Genomic DNA, 15,093 nt, shown 5'->3' on the forward strand with positions numbered 1-15,093 from the left:
ACTAAAGAAAGTGGCGTTGAGGGCGCGGCGCCAACAGCGGCATCGCCCGTCTCCGCTGCCAACAGAACTTTTGTTCTGGCCAGCTCAGAACCGTTGGGGCGGGACGGTTCTCTGTGTTAGCTGGGTTTTACTGCAGAGGAATGGTGCGAGTCACTAAGGTTCGGTGACGTTATATCTGTACTTTCTCTGAGGAAATGACATAATTATGTCGTCTGGCTTTGTGGCATATTTCAGTAGTGGTGGAAGTGGGGTCAGGGTTGACATCTTGAAAGAAGCAGGAAGCCTGTCAAGTCCAGCTGCTTCCTCTCCCCGAGTCTGTTCCCCCTCTCTCTCTCTCTCTCTCTCTCGCTCTCGCTCTCGCTCTCTCTCTCTCTCTCTCTCTCTGTCTCTCCCTCTCTCTCTCTCTCTCAGCTCTCCTCTCTCTCTCTCTCTCTCTCCCTCTCTCTCTCTCTCTCTCAACCCTCGTAGCTTTACAGGAGACTCCATTTTCTTGATAAAAAAAAAACTTGTACATTGAGCATTTTTTAACGTTAATGTTACTACTCGTTGCTTCATTCTACTAGCGGACTCCCGTTGTATTTCTCGTCATCATCTACGGGAACCAATCGGAGACTAGGGGCAGAACCGCAGTTAAAATACTCTCGCTCTCCGGGTCGGTGCCCCATTTTCTGGGAAAACTCAGCTGGAAGTCCAGACTCTATCGTGAAGTTTCGTTTTTTTCCGCGATGAGTCTGGCTTCCAGGCTAGACTGCGGTGTGCAGAGTTGAGTTCCTCAGTCTATCTGCTCTGAACTCGCTTCCTCAGTCTATCTGCTATCTGCTTATGAGAGTGGTGTAGACTGTGACGAGGTCATCTGCATACAGTCCCATTTCTGGTGATGATGAGGAAACGGGCCCCTCTCTTTCTCCCCAGATGTTCCATCAATCCAAGGTCCGTTGATAGTTTGTCAACATCCATTTATTGAGTTATTTTCCGTAATGCGATTTGTGTGCCGCTTCGCTCCTGGTGTAGTGACTTGACAATATCACTCAAATCTGCCATAAACGACTTGAGGCCAGAGTTATGTACAGTATATTGCTGTAATTTGATGAAGTAGGTCAGCCCAGCAGAGTCAGACCTTTCAGCTGAACGCTGAGGCCAGTGGCAGCTTGTTACCCCTCAACGATGATGAATTGGATTGTGAACTCGGTGACCGTTGTAATTCAGTCCCTAGACTACCGCTGCTCGTTCTGTTGTGCTTGGCCTGCTGTGGGTTTTACCAGGGGAGTGAGGACCAGAGTAATTTATTGCACATAATTTAATTTTTGAGAGGGTGTGAGACAGCTTCCCCCATCCATGTAGTTAAAGGGATGTCTGTCGGTTGATGTGAGATGTGAGCTTTGATGATGATCAAGAAGTCAGACTGCGATAGCCAATTAGAAACGGGGGCAGTGACGAATCTTAGTCAGCAGAAAAGTCCTTACCCCGCCCCCTTTTTGAAGAACTCTCCAGTGTTTGGAAGCATATGATCCTGATGAAAAGTATATTGAGGCATAACTATGATGTTTTGTTGTTGCTGTTCTCTCAGACAGCGCAGACATGGCAAATACGCGTATTTACCGTTGTCATTTCGGCATTATGATGGGGGTGTCGGGTCCGCGCCCCGCCCAAGCAATCAAAGCCAGCTAGGCTCGTCTCCCAAACAATATCTGTCAGGTCAATCTATGTTTGTGAAATATCACGCCGGCCTCTCGGAATCCTCCCAGAATCCCCCACGCCTCCCCTCTCCTTCTCCGGACTCAACCTTTCGAAGCAGCTTCATTAAGGCTGTCAGGTTGTCAATGGCCCGGATTGACATCAACCTTTTTAGAAATCCTCCATCGTCCTGCGCGGAACGTGTCCAGGCGCTGATGGGAGCGATGAGGGTCGAAGGTCAGCCCTATCAAGCAGAGTAAGACGGAGGCCTGAGCCAGACGCCTGTCTGTAAATACCACTGACTGTTGCAGGGCAATGGAATACGCTCCGTTGGCTCATATTGCTTTTACAATAGCACTGTAAATACAGTTATTGTAGAGTATTCGCTAGAGTGTTCATTGTAGCGTATTCACTAGAGTATTGTAAAGTATTAATTGGAGTGTTTATTGTAGAGGGGAATTTAGATGTATGCTGGCCAGTGGTTTAATGATTTTTGGTGTCATTTTGTCATATGGATTACGTTACTGTAAGCTCCATTGACCATTGGACCATTGAACACAGGCGTGTACCATAGACGTCGTATAACGGACCAATCGTGACGTGACGCTTGTCCCCTGTAGACATATCTCCATGACGCTGCCCGCCAGCTTCAGCAGGAAGAGTACGACCCGACCGGACTACGAGCACCAGAACTCCAACCTCTACGCCATATCAGGTCCGTCCTTCGTCCAGTCCACCATCCATCCATCTTCATCCGCTTATCCGGGGTCGGGTCGCGGAGGCAGCAGCTCCAGCAGGGGGCGCCAGACATCCCTTTCCCTAGCAGCATCAACCAGCTCTGCCTGGTCCACAATATTTTATATTATCTGTGTCTCCGAGATGCACGGTCACTCTGTTTTCTTCACATGGTTATTGTGCGACCGATGTTTACTGGTCTTATGAGACGGGATTGGGCAGGGGGTTATATTGTGCAGGTGCAGAGTGGAGGGAAGGCGTTTTTAAGGCGTATTTTACTATCTGTTCTTTTCCTGTTTCAGCGATGGATGGAGTGCCTTTCATGATCTCAGAGAAGTTTTCCTGTGCCTCCAGTGATGTATGTATTTCCGCTTCTATCCAGAAAATGTTGAGACTTCATAAGTGAACACTTCAGAAAGCGACAATAAATGAATACTAGGACTGCGAAATTCCTGGAATGTTCAAATTTGGAAACTTATGGGAATTAACAGGAATAAACTGGGAATGTTGGTGTTATTTATACCAACTGTTTTTCCCTTGTCATATACAGACATAAGTATAAACATTTTTGTTTTGTCATAGCGGACATGCAGGCAAACCTTTTTAATACACATTTTTAAAATGACATTTGACTTAATCTATTTATGAGTAGAACTTTAATGGACTACAGCTCTCAGTGCAGGATGCTAGAATCAGCCGTGCATGTGATGGAAGAATTTTCTGACCCTTCGCAACCCTAATTATAACCTACAGGGACTCATTTCTTCCTTCTTTTTTGTACCTTATAATGGGTGATTTGCTTATGGAGAACCTAATGTAACGTACAGGCCTAATGTTAGCATGCGTTATGTACCAACCTTTCTGACTCCCACCTCTGTCTCTCTCCCTCAGCTGCAGCAGGTAGACCTGATGGGCATCACTATCAAGTCGTTGGCCGAAATCGAGAAAGAGGTGAGTAAAGACCAGAGAGCTCATCTGACTCTACTGAACTCTTCAGGGCTGAGTTTCCCAGAGGCATCGTAGCGCTACGTCCATCGTAAGCTACGGCGTTCATCGTAGCGCTACGATGCCTCTGGGAAACTCAGCGCAGCCCCGTGATGTTCCCTGGACGTTTTTTACCCCTTGAGGTTTTCCCTCCGTTCCATCTTCCGCGTAGGGAAACGGCTGCACTGACAGGGATTTCACAAAGGCCTTCGCACAGTATTTAAGCACTTAATCCAAATAATATGAGCTGAAAGAGTGTGACTGTCTCTGTCACACTCCTGGGCTGCGTTCCGAATCGCATACTTCTACTTCTTACTACCAGTACCTACTACAGCTGCCCTTAGAAAGTACGTACTTTGCAAGCAGTAGGCATCCAATTGGGACATACTACCTTGTCATAACATTGCGCCTTGAAATTAGCCCACATCCGTCGCTGTCCATAACGCGACATTCGTCTACAGCTGTCAACTCGCGCATGTGACGCACATTACCGCTGCGCAAAGGATTGTGGGTCAGAATAGCCAGAAAAGCCTGCTGGCTTGCATACTGCAAAATACGACCGGATGTAGTAGGTCATCCTGGTACTTTTGCCATACTGCATGTGGCATACTATGTATTGGGACATACTACATTCTGTTTTGGCATACTATATAGTAGGGTAGTAGGCGATTCGGAACGCAGCCCTGGTGTTGACCCACGGTGGCTCAGTGCACAGGGAACCCCGATATGAAAAACATGCAGAAGACGGATGTGTCTCAGTCCTGTCCCTAACCTGGACAGATGTGTGTCAGTCCTGTCCCTGACCTGGACAGATGTGTGTCAGTCCTGTCCCTAACCTGGACAGATGTGTGTCAGTCCTGTCCCTGACCTGGACAGATGTGTGTCAGTCCTGTCCCTAACCTGGACAGATGTGTGTCAGTCCTGTCCCTGACCTGGACAGATGTGTGTCAGTCCTGTCCCTAACCTGGACAGATGTGTGTCAGTCCTGTCCCTAACCTGGACAGATGCGTCTCAGTCCTGTCCCTGACCACGATCTGTTGTCGTTGTACTCTATTTTATTTATTTGTTATAAGTGCACATAAATACAAATCTAAAAAAATGTACCTCTTACCTGTTTCCACTAGAGGGCAGTGTGGCGCCTGTTTTGAAGAGCCACACCGAGCAGGATGGCTGTGCTATGGCGGTCCTGATTATTTCAATCCCATAGTACTAATATCCCGTTTTATTCAATATGCGTTCAATAAGTGAAGGCGTACACTGTACACGGATAATGAAACACGCGTTCAAGGGATGAGAACGGAGATTCTATTGCTGATGGAGATGTTCCTGTTCAGAAAGCCTTCCTCCTCCCCCATCTCTGAAATGAGACCACCCGCCTATTTCCCGGAGGACTGGAGACACTTGAGTGAATCATAATTGCGTCTAGCTGCGCATACGTGATTTGCGTCTATACAAGTGTTGATCGGGGAGTCATTTAAGATGAAGTCTTCATCCTGCTGATTGGATGAGGAGAGGAAGGGATGACACATAGAGATGGGTTGCCGTGGCGCACATAGAGATGGGTTGCCATGGCGCACACAGCAGGGGTGCAGACTTGTCACCTTTAGGTGAAAATAGCCGTTTATTAATCCAAAAAAGGTCATTTGTTTGATCAGTGTGTGTATGAGTTTGTATGTTTGTCACGTTTTTTCACCTGTGATCGGTTTGCACCTCTGATACAGGCACACTGTGTCACCATTAGTGACACGCCCCTGAGATGTGTCCTGGTCAAAGGACCCCTCTGGGTCCTCATCTGGTGATCACTCAGCGTCACCTGGTGACACAGGTGACAGAGCATATCAACTCTGTTGGTTTAAAGCACACTGGCAATAGGGCTGGGTTGAAAAAATGTATTAATCGATTCTGAATCAAATGATTCAGAATCGATTCATGAATCCCAAAATCAATCTTTTATTTAATTAATGAAGGAATGAATAGTTCATTAATTAATTCAATGATTCATTCATTCATTCATTTTTGGAAATCAGTATCGATACCCAGCCCTAGTATTGATGTGTTGCATAACTTGGCAGTCATGTAATTAAGGTTACAGCTAAAAAAACAGGTTTTAGTAACACTAACCGAATCGATATTGAATCGAATCGAATTGAATCGTGATAATCGATTCTGAACCTTGTGAATCGGAATCGAATCGATTCTTGAAATTCGAATCGATACCCAGCCCTAACTGGCAACATTGTAATTCCATGCTGACCATTTTGTGTTTTATGCAATTTTTTCTGTCATGTTTTTTGACCTCAGACTGCTGGAACGCCTTGAAGTCCTAACCACGACTGTTCAATCCACCGTTCTGAGTTGTTTTGAATGTTTGGTTCTATTTGAATGAGCTGATTTGTGTCCAGACCTCAAGTGTATGATGGGAACTGTTTTATTCTGAGGGATGTCATGTGGCCTAGTAGTTCCATTTCAAGCCACAAGGGGGCAGAGTTGGCCCAGAAATGGGCAGAAGGTGACAGCTGCAGGAGAAAGAGAGGTCTTACACCAACTTAACTAAAGATAAAGTATTTCTGATGATGATTTGAAATGTATTATTTTATTCATCTTTCACAATTGACCCCATCTCCTTCACTCCTCTCTCTCTCCTTCTCTCCCTCCCTCTCACTCTCTCCCTCCATATCTCTCTCTCTCCCTCTGTCTGTCCCTCTGTCTCTCTCCCTCCCTCTCTCTTCCTCCCTCTCCCTCTCTCTCTCTCACACTCTGTCTCACTCTCTCTCCGTCTCTCTTCCTCTCTCTCCCTCTCTCTGTCTCTCTCTCTCCCTGTCTCTCTCTCTCCCTCTGTCTCTCTCTCTCTCCCTCTGTCTCTCTCTCCCTCTGTCTCTCTCTCTCTCTCTCTCCCTCTGTCTCTCTCTCTCCCTCTGTCTCTCTCTCTCTCTCCCTCTGTCTCTTTCTCTCTCCCTCTGTCTCTCTCTCTCTCCCTCTGTCTCTCTCTCTCTCCCTCTGTCTCTCTCTCTCCCTCTGTCTCTCTCTCTCCCTCTGTCTCTCTCTCTTCCTCTCTCTCTCTCTCTCTCTCTCTCTCTCTGTACCCTGCCCCTCCCTCTTCCTCCCAGTATGAGTATAGTTTCCGTACGGAGCACAGCGCGGCCGCCCGCCTGCCCCCAAGTCCCACGCGGACCTCCCTGGGCTCCGAGGCCTGAGACCCCCCCCCCCCCTCCTCCTCACCCCTCCTCCTCCCTCCTCCTCCTCCCCACGGACGACACCAGCAGGAGGACCGTCTCACATGCTACTACTGAGAACCAGCCCACATTCACCCAAAGATGGAGCCAGAAGAATCTTCTCCTGCCTCCTCCTCTCCTCCAGCGTGTAGAGAACAGCCCGGCCCTCTCCTCCACACACATCATCTGTCCCGCAGAATCGGAAACGCGAACAAACTAAACCCTCCCATCTTTTCAGGAGCTGCGGTAGTCGTTCTTTTTCAGATTTTGTTTTTAAGTTTCTGTGCTGCTGATTCGAAGAGGAGGGAACCACTATTAACACTATAGACTTTGGGACAAAACTGGAATCTTATTTTGTCCTCGAGGGGAGAGTCAGCCTTGCCCTGTTCAAGCTCCGAACGCCAGCAGCATCAGTACCACTCAAACCACGTCATATTTGATCAGCCTGACCCCTCACCTCTGACCCCTGCCCTCTGCCCTCTCCGCAAAAGGAACTTTGAAGTCCTGTGCCCACTATAGCGCCCGTCGAACTGTGATCAAAACCTATAACTTGACCCACATGTGAAGTTTGCAAACTAGCCGATTTCTCTCTCGCCCCTTTTGGAAGCATGGAATTTAAATTGTTTGCGAATGAGAGCAGCCTGACCAGATGTATTTGGCATTAAATGCTCGCTCTTCAAATGTGCTAGTTACAAGCCCCGGTGACGGAAAACCAAGCATATCGGTTACAACAACAAAAAAGGGGGCAATTAAATGTAACCCAACAAAATTGTTTTCAAATGGTTCACGGACTGCTTGTTGCTTTTGAGTTGTTTTTTTTGTTTTGTTTTTTTTCCATTCTCTTGTTGTAATAATATGTTTTCTTTGTGAGTGCACTATTGTTATTTAGTCGTTCCAGTGTTCTCGCTGTTCGCCGTGGCCGTTGTCAACCACTCCATCATAGTTTCTGTCTTGGATTAGAAACAGAAGCACTAGTACTGTTCAGACCTGGGCCAAATACTGAGATACGTCAACTACTTTAGTTAATCTTACCCAATTCAGTGATTCAATTGGACAGTCCCAAGTGGAAACTCCAATCAAATACTCTGAAGAAGCATTTGAATGTGTATTTTTACCCAGGTCTACCAATGTCTTCTCCCCAGTGAGATCGCTGGACAACACATCACTACGTTTTGTTGCACCGATAGATTTGTCATCATGTTGGTTTGTTACCTTTTTTCCTCAATGGCGTTTTCCAGTCCAGCTCACAGTTCTAGTGTTTCTATCAAGGCTGTATTCAGTACTTCTCATCAAAGTCATTGTGTTTATCTTGTGGATGGGGGGGTCAACACACACTCCAGTTAGCAAGCAGGAGCAGCCCTGGCTCTTACTAGGGTCCATATATATATATCCGTTACAATAGGAAGTGTCATATTACTTGTCACACATTGCTTTTTTTTTTATTGAACAAAAGTATGTTTTATTGTATTTTAAGTACCTGTATACTGTGTATTTGAACAGGATATTATGATCTTTTGCTGCAGCAAGAACTAATTTAGGCTCCAGTCAAGCAACAATGCAACGTTGAATTAATTTTAGATGCTAAGTGGTCTTCCGACACTAAGATCATATAATTTATATAGAATCCCAATTTTCAGAAATTACAAAAAGAAAATTGTTAATGTTCCACCTGTTCAACGAGTGGATCTGAAGATTAATGCCAGTATTCCCCTAACACTGCCTCTCTCAACACACTCTCTCAACCTCAGTTTACACGCTCCTCACTAAAGAGTTCAGGAAACGAGCATCTCTAGGGCTCACGGGATGTTCAGAGTTCATAGTTCATCCTGTTGAACTTGCATTATTAAGACGTTATCTTGCCTTCCTCACCTTGATGCAGTGCTGCGACAAATGTGACCGATCAAACTGCTTGCTGTGGTGGCTTTCGAGTTTGTCTTGTGTGTCTCTATCATGTTCACTTTGCCCACAAACGCTCGCTGTTGATATTTGGTTCTTTTGCACAATAGTGTAGTACTGAAGACGCACCAAGGTTTAATTTTAACTCTGTCAAAGTAGCATTGTATATACCATATTTCTATTTCCACACATATTACATGTATTTCTTTCAACAAAGGTAACAGCCTGTGTTGTCGTTCCTTCCTGGTCCATCTGATCTTCAGTATTCACCCTTTACTTCCTGTTTACTTTTTTAGTGTTGAAATCTCAATCTTGGAATGAAAATACTCGTTTTCATAATGTGACATTTAGGAAGATATGTTATGGCACTGCTCACTATAGATAGTATCTGTTATCACAGTAGTAGAACTTATTTGTAGGGTTAGGAACGCTTCTAACATGCTTCATAGTGGGCGTCTGTACTCATGCATTTCTGAACTGTGGTGTGTAAATAGCCATGATGAAATACATTATTGTGAACTAATATTTTTCTTTGTGTTAACGTTGAGTGGTAATGATGACACCTTGGTTATGGTGGTTTCATTTTGTCCTGCATGCATTGTGTCCTGAAGTGCTTCGGCTCTATGGGCCACAAGTTGTTGGTCAGCACTGATGTGATGAATCTTCTCAGTTATCATGAACAATGTATGAATGAAACCTGAGACAAAACACATTTGTGTCCAAAAAGTTTTTTTTCTTTGTATGATTCAGGTAGTCGATTTAATTCACCAGCGTGGTGAAAAACTAACAAAGAAACCCCCCAAAAAATGCTTTTAGCATCAGGGTTCGAGACTTGGATTGAGAACTTGCTCGTTTTCTCCTCGAAATTGAATTTGTCAGTGCTCGCTAAACCCACGGACATCTGAAGATCCTGTTTTGGATTAGCTGATGTTTAAACACAAACAAACCCACATGTGAGCATCTCCCACTCACAGTTCAAAGCCTACTCCCGTCATGTGTCTAAGACAGGAAAAGCCAGTGTGGCGCTGTTCGTGTGGCCGTCTTGATTTGACTTTGTGTGCGCGTTCATTTGTTTTGGCATGCGTTTGGCGTGTTAGCACACACAGCACCCCACAGACCTGCAGCCGTTGGCTAATCTCCCGCATAATGTCTTCATTTGGTGTTTCTCTGAAAAAATCCTCAAATGAATTAATTTTATTGCCAATTGAGTTTCTAAATTGTGTTCCTCCTCTTTGGTGGTGATGCCCTCATGATCAAATGAGTCGAGTGTAAACGGGAGGTTCTCTCATCTTACCACCCAGTCGTTTTAATGGAGACTAGTTTAAACGACAGACAGGCGGATAGACTTTTGAAAGTGTTCATGCAAATCTGCTGTTGTTTTTTGAGGCGTGGGCAGACGTACCATAACCTGATTTCGCCAGATGGTTCGTACACAACCATGTGGGAAGGCGTCGCTGGTAACTGTTTGGAAAAAGGAAGGTACTTTAAAAAAATACCTGCCAGGTGATTGGATGAACCATCTGTCTATCGCCGTCTGTCACAGGCTGACAGTCCTGTCACACGTCGTCGTCACACCTAAACCACGCCCCGTACGTCGGACGCCGATTGGCCCCGAGTAGATTTGAATAGCTCATGTCCAGATCCCGGCTCTCTCCCGGTCCCATGTTGAACCCCTCCCTGTCGCTCTCTCTTCCCTGTGTGTGTTGGTTCGTTCACGCTTCCCTGTGTGTGTTGGTTCGTTCACTCTTCCCTGTGTGTGTTGGTTCGTTCACTCTTCCCTGTGTGTGTGTGTGTGTGTGTTGGTTCGTTCACTCTTCCCTGTGTGTGTTGGTCTGTTCACTTCCCTGTGTGTGTTGGTTCGTTCACTCTTCCCTGTGTGTGTTGGTTCGTTCACTCTTCCCTGTGTGTTGGTCCGTTCACTCTTCCCTGTGTGTGTTGGTCCGTTCACTCTTCCCTGTGTGTTGGTCCGTTCACTCTTCCCTGTGTGTGTTGATCCGTTCACTCTTCCCTGTGTGTGTTGGTTCGTTCACTCTTCCCTGTGTGTGTTGGTTCGTTCACTCTTCCCTGTGTGTGTTGGTTCGTTCACTCTTCCCTGTGTGTGTTGGTCTGTTCACTCTTCCCTGTGTGTGTTGGTCTGTTCACTCTTCCCTGTGTGTGTTGGTTCGTTCACTCTTCCCTGTGTGTGTGTGTGTGTTGGTCCGTTCACTCTTCCCTGTGTGTGTTGGTTCGTTCACTCTTCCCTGTGTGTGTTGGTCCGTTCACTCTTCCCTGTGTGTGTTGGTTCGTTCACTCTTCCCTGTGTGTGTTGGTTCGTTCACTCTTCCCTGTGTGTTGGTTCGTTCACTCTTCCCTGTGTGTGTGTGTTCGTTCACTCTTCCCTGTGTGTGTTGGTTCGTTCACTCTTCCCTGTGTGTGTTGGTCCGTTCACTCTTCCCTGTGTGTGTTGGTTCGTTCACTCTTCCCTGTGTGTGTGTCCGTTCACTCTTCCCTGTGTGTGTTGGTCCGTTCACTCTTCCCTGTGTGTGTGTCCGTTCACTCTTCCCTGTGTGTGTTGGTTCGTTCACTCTTCCCTGTGTGTGTTGGTCTGTTCACTCTTCCCTGTGTGTGTTGGTTCGTTCACTCTTCCCTGTGTGTGTTGGTTCGTTCACTCTTCCCTGTGTGTGTTGGTCCGTTCCCTCTTCCCTGTGTGTGTGTTGGTTCGTTCACTCTTCCCTGTGTGTGTTGGTCTGTTCACTCTTCCCTGTGTGTGTTGGTTCGTTCACTCTTCCCTGTGTGTTGGTTCGTTCACTCTTCCCTGTGTGTGTTGGTTCGTTCACTCTTCCCTGTGTGTGTTGGTTCGTTCACTCTTCCCTGTGTGTGTTGGTTCGTTCACTCTTCCCTGTGTGTGTTGGTTCGTTCACTCTTCCCTGTGTGTGTTGGTCTGTTCACTCTTCCCTGTGTGTGTTGGTCTGTTCACTCTTCCCTGTGTGTGTTGGTTCGTTCACTCTCCCCTGTGTGTGTTGGTTCGTTCACTCTTCCCTGTGTGTGTTGGTCCGTTCACTCTTCCCTGTGTGTTGGTTCGTTCACTCTTCCCTGTGTGTGTTGGTCTGTTCACTCTTCCCTGTGTGTGTTGGTCTGTTCACTCTTCCCTGTGTGTGTTGGTCCGTTCACTCTTCCCTGTGTGTTGGTTCGTTCACTCTTCCCTGTGTGTGTTGGTCTGTTCACTCTTCCCTGTGTGTGTTGGTCCGTTCACTCTTCCCTGTGTGTGTTGGTCCGTTCACTCTTCCCTGTGTGTGTTGGTCCGTTCACTCTTCCCTGTGTGTTGGTCCGTTCACTCTTCCCTGTGTGTGTGTTGGTTCACTCTTCCCTGGGTGTGTTGGTCTGTTCACTCTTCCCTGTGTGTGTGTGTGTTGGTTCGTTCACTCTTCCCTGTGTGTGTGTTGGTCTGTTCACTCTTCCCTGTGTGTGTGTGTGTTGGTCTGTTCACTCTTCCCTGTGTGTGTGTGTGTTGGTCTGTTCACTCTTCCCTGTGTGTGTGTGTGTGTTGGTCTCTTCCCTGTGTGTGTTGGTTCGTTTGTCAGCGTTAGAGCTAACAGCCCTGCTGCTGCTTGGCCAGCATTACGAGTCCAAATTCCTCTTTATCAACTGTGTTTACAGTGCATTGCAAACAGACCCTCGAACGTTACACAAAAGCCTTAGTTAATTTAAGTTATGAAGATTAATTTCACAATGGACGTGTCGGTTAAATGGCAAATCCAGTTTTGACTTCAGAATGCAAACCCCTGGCACACCAGCCTGCTCCATATGGTAATAGTGCATCTCTTCAAAAAAAAACTGTACATAAACATTCTTGATGTAATTAAGACACAAAAACAAGTAGCCATTGTGTAATTTTAATTTATTTAACATCCTGTTGTCTTAATTGATATTTACAAAGGGACAAATCAGTGTGTGCTTGTTTGTTTGTATTAACACATTTTTAATAAAACATTCGCAAAATGGAGGTTATTGTGTCTTTCAGATTTGTACATGAATCATCTACTAGTCTCTCTCTGTAGGTATGCGTCTGTCTAGGTACAAGTCTCTCTCTGTAGGTATGCGTCTCCCTGTCTAGGTACAAGTCTCTGTCTAGGTCTCTCTGTCTAGGTACGAGCCTCTCTTTCTGTCTAGGTACGAGCCTCTCTTTCTGTCTAGGTACGAGCCTCTCTTTCTGTCTAGGTACGAGCCTCTCTTTCTGTCTAGGTACGAGCCTCTCTTTCTGTCTAGGTATGAGTCTCCGTCTAGCTCTCTCTGTCTAGGTATGAGTCTCTGTCTAGGTCTCTCTGTCTAGGTACGAGTCTCTCTCACTACCTTTCATCCTCCGCGTTCCCCATGGGCCACGTGAGTCTGATTAGGGGGATATTGACTTGCGATGGCGCGAGGTGTGAGTTGATCCCTCGCTCCGATGGGCAGATGTTGGAGTGGATGACCAGCCTACCCCCGGCGCTCTCTCTACCCCCACCGAGACCTGGAAGTGGCCGGAGCAGGAAGACGAATAGATGCCAGATCAAAGGGAGGCCACGGCGCAAACGCCTTGGGAACCTGCCTTCCTAATTACCCCTCGGGGAGCTCGTCGTTTGATGGTCAGGAGCAGAGGAAAAGGTCGCTGCAGCTGCACCAGCAGCAGGTTTGGCGAGGCGTTAGCGCGCGACCACAGGTTGTTTCTGGTTCGTCATCTTGGTCCCCTGCCGAGTTCTCAGGACCAACAGGCCGCTGGGAAATGGAGATCCCGGTAGCAAGTGGTGGCTATAGGGAGTCACTTATAGAGCCAGTATCGCTAGATTTGTTATCTTTCATTTGTGATGGTGAGCTCGCTCACAGACGGTGGCGGTTGCCGTCTGTAAATGGTAAATGGACGGCACTTATATAGCGCTTTTCCACCTTAGCGGCACTCAAAGCGCTTTACAATGGCCTCTCATTCACCCATTCACACACACACTCACACACCAATGGCGGTAGCTGCCATGCAAGGTGCTAACCTGCTCATTGGGAGCAATTTGGGGTTAGGTGTCTTGCTCAAGGACATTTCGACATGTGGACAGTCGGAGCTGGGATTCGAACCACTGACCCTTAGATCACTGAACGACCATTTCATGAAGACCTGAAGCCTCACAAGCGACGAGATCAGCATTTATTTGAGAAAATAAACAAAGCAAAAACTCAGGACAGGTGCAGTAACACACAAGCACGCTCTTGGAGGTGCCAGGACCGTTGTGTTGGGACATTTACAGCCATCCTGCGCCTGTCACCAAAACCAGATGTCCCTGCCGAAGGGCGGGATGGACACGAGGCAAGAAAACAAACGACAGCTAGAGAAATCTGGTTAGAATCTTTACATTACAAACTACATCCTTCGTGTTTTTTGCGTCTTTCTCAAAATGCATTGAGGATGCTGCAACCTAGGACCATGTGCTCTGAAGACGTCTTCTAGTGAGATCAGAGAAGACCGTGGAAGAAGGGTGTTGGGATTAATCGTCCTCATGATATGGATGAGGCAACAAGACGTGTGCAGGTACAAGATCCATCCAACAGCCCCGGAGTTGAATGTGAACACTAGATCTATCATGTCCTTTCATCAATGTTGTTTTCGTGGTTAGAAAACCGAGGAAACAAATATCCTGATGTTTCTTACCGTCACGCTGCATCTAGGACAGCAGGATCCTGAGGTAAAATATCTGTCTGCATGTCGTTGAGTCTCGCTGAGTGATTTTGAAGTGCTCAACGAGTCGAACACAGGCCCACACAGCCTCGCGTCATTTTCAAAGAGGCGACGTGGTTTCTTCATCTCTGAGGTTTCTTGAGCTCTGTGGCTCAAAAAACCTTGTCAAAAAGCTTCCATCGTTCAACTTCACACTCTCTGATCTTCCTCTCCATCAGCACTTGGGTGAGGTTCAATGTGCTAGACACAGAGATAGATTGTCAGGATATAATGCAATTAACATGTCAGTAATTACGTCGAGATTAATGCTCCCAAAGTGATGGCTTGGGTAATTTCTGATGATTAATGAGACGCTCTCCTGCTTCATATCCAAACCCAGAACCAGACAACCCCCAAGGCGGTCGTCGACAGATGTTTTGTGAAATAATCACTTATGTAATGAGATCAGAGTTGCAGATGAGCCTGGGAGATTTTGGGCCCACAGTGGCGGGAAGATGACTATCTGATGCGTGTCGATCTGACGTAAGAACCGTGTTCCGTGTCTCCGCCACCCACGCCATGAACAGTAGGCTACAGGAGTGGCAGGCCACCTGCACCATGACGCCTGGCTGTCAGAAATCCCACCAAACGTCATTATTAGGGTTGTCACTGGGGGGAGAGGACATGATTTAGCCTGGCAGAAACCTGGGATTGGAAATGTTGACGTTAGATGAGAATTTGCTGTATTGTAGCGTTGATTCGTTAATTATTATACAGGAATAGTGCAATCGCAAGGCCGATGCCGGATTTCCTCGAGTTATTCTGTCGTCATGGAAAGAAAGTGTAAATTGCTGTCACTGTTTTACAAAGAGCTCCTAAAGACCCATTAACACCCTGAAGACGTCAGAGGTCCATTAGCTTCTGTCTTTTATGGTT

At 46.7% G+C, this 15,093-nt stretch overlaps 1 protein-coding gene across 1 annotated transcript in view; it reads left to right on the forward strand.

Annotated features, from left to right (window-relative positions):
• Positions 1-7,384, forward strand: part of mvb12ba (multivesicular body subunit 12Ba) — a gene marked incomplete at its 5' end in the record, with an annotated part of 17,971 nt that extends 10,587 nt beyond the window's left edge. The window contains 5 exons of the mRNA XM_084460167.1: positions 1,884-1,911; positions 2,295-2,389; positions 2,712-2,767; positions 3,301-3,360; positions 6,501-7,384. Of these exons, the coding sequence (XP_084316293.1) occupies positions 1,884-1,911; positions 2,295-2,389; positions 2,712-2,767; positions 3,301-3,360; positions 6,501-6,587 (326 nt within the window). The 3' untranslated portion in view covers positions 6,588-7,384. The remainder of the gene's footprint in view (positions 1-1,883; positions 1,912-2,294; positions 2,390-2,711; positions 2,768-3,300; positions 3,361-6,500) is intronic.
• Between the last annotated feature and the right edge of the window lie 7,709 nt (positions 7,385-15,093).

The sequence above is a fragment of the Borostomias antarcticus genome (assembly GCF_949987555.1).
Source record: "Borostomias antarcticus genome assembly, chromosome: 30".
NCBI lineage: Eukaryota > Metazoa > Chordata > Actinopteri > Stomiiformes > Stomiidae > Borostomias > Borostomias antarcticus.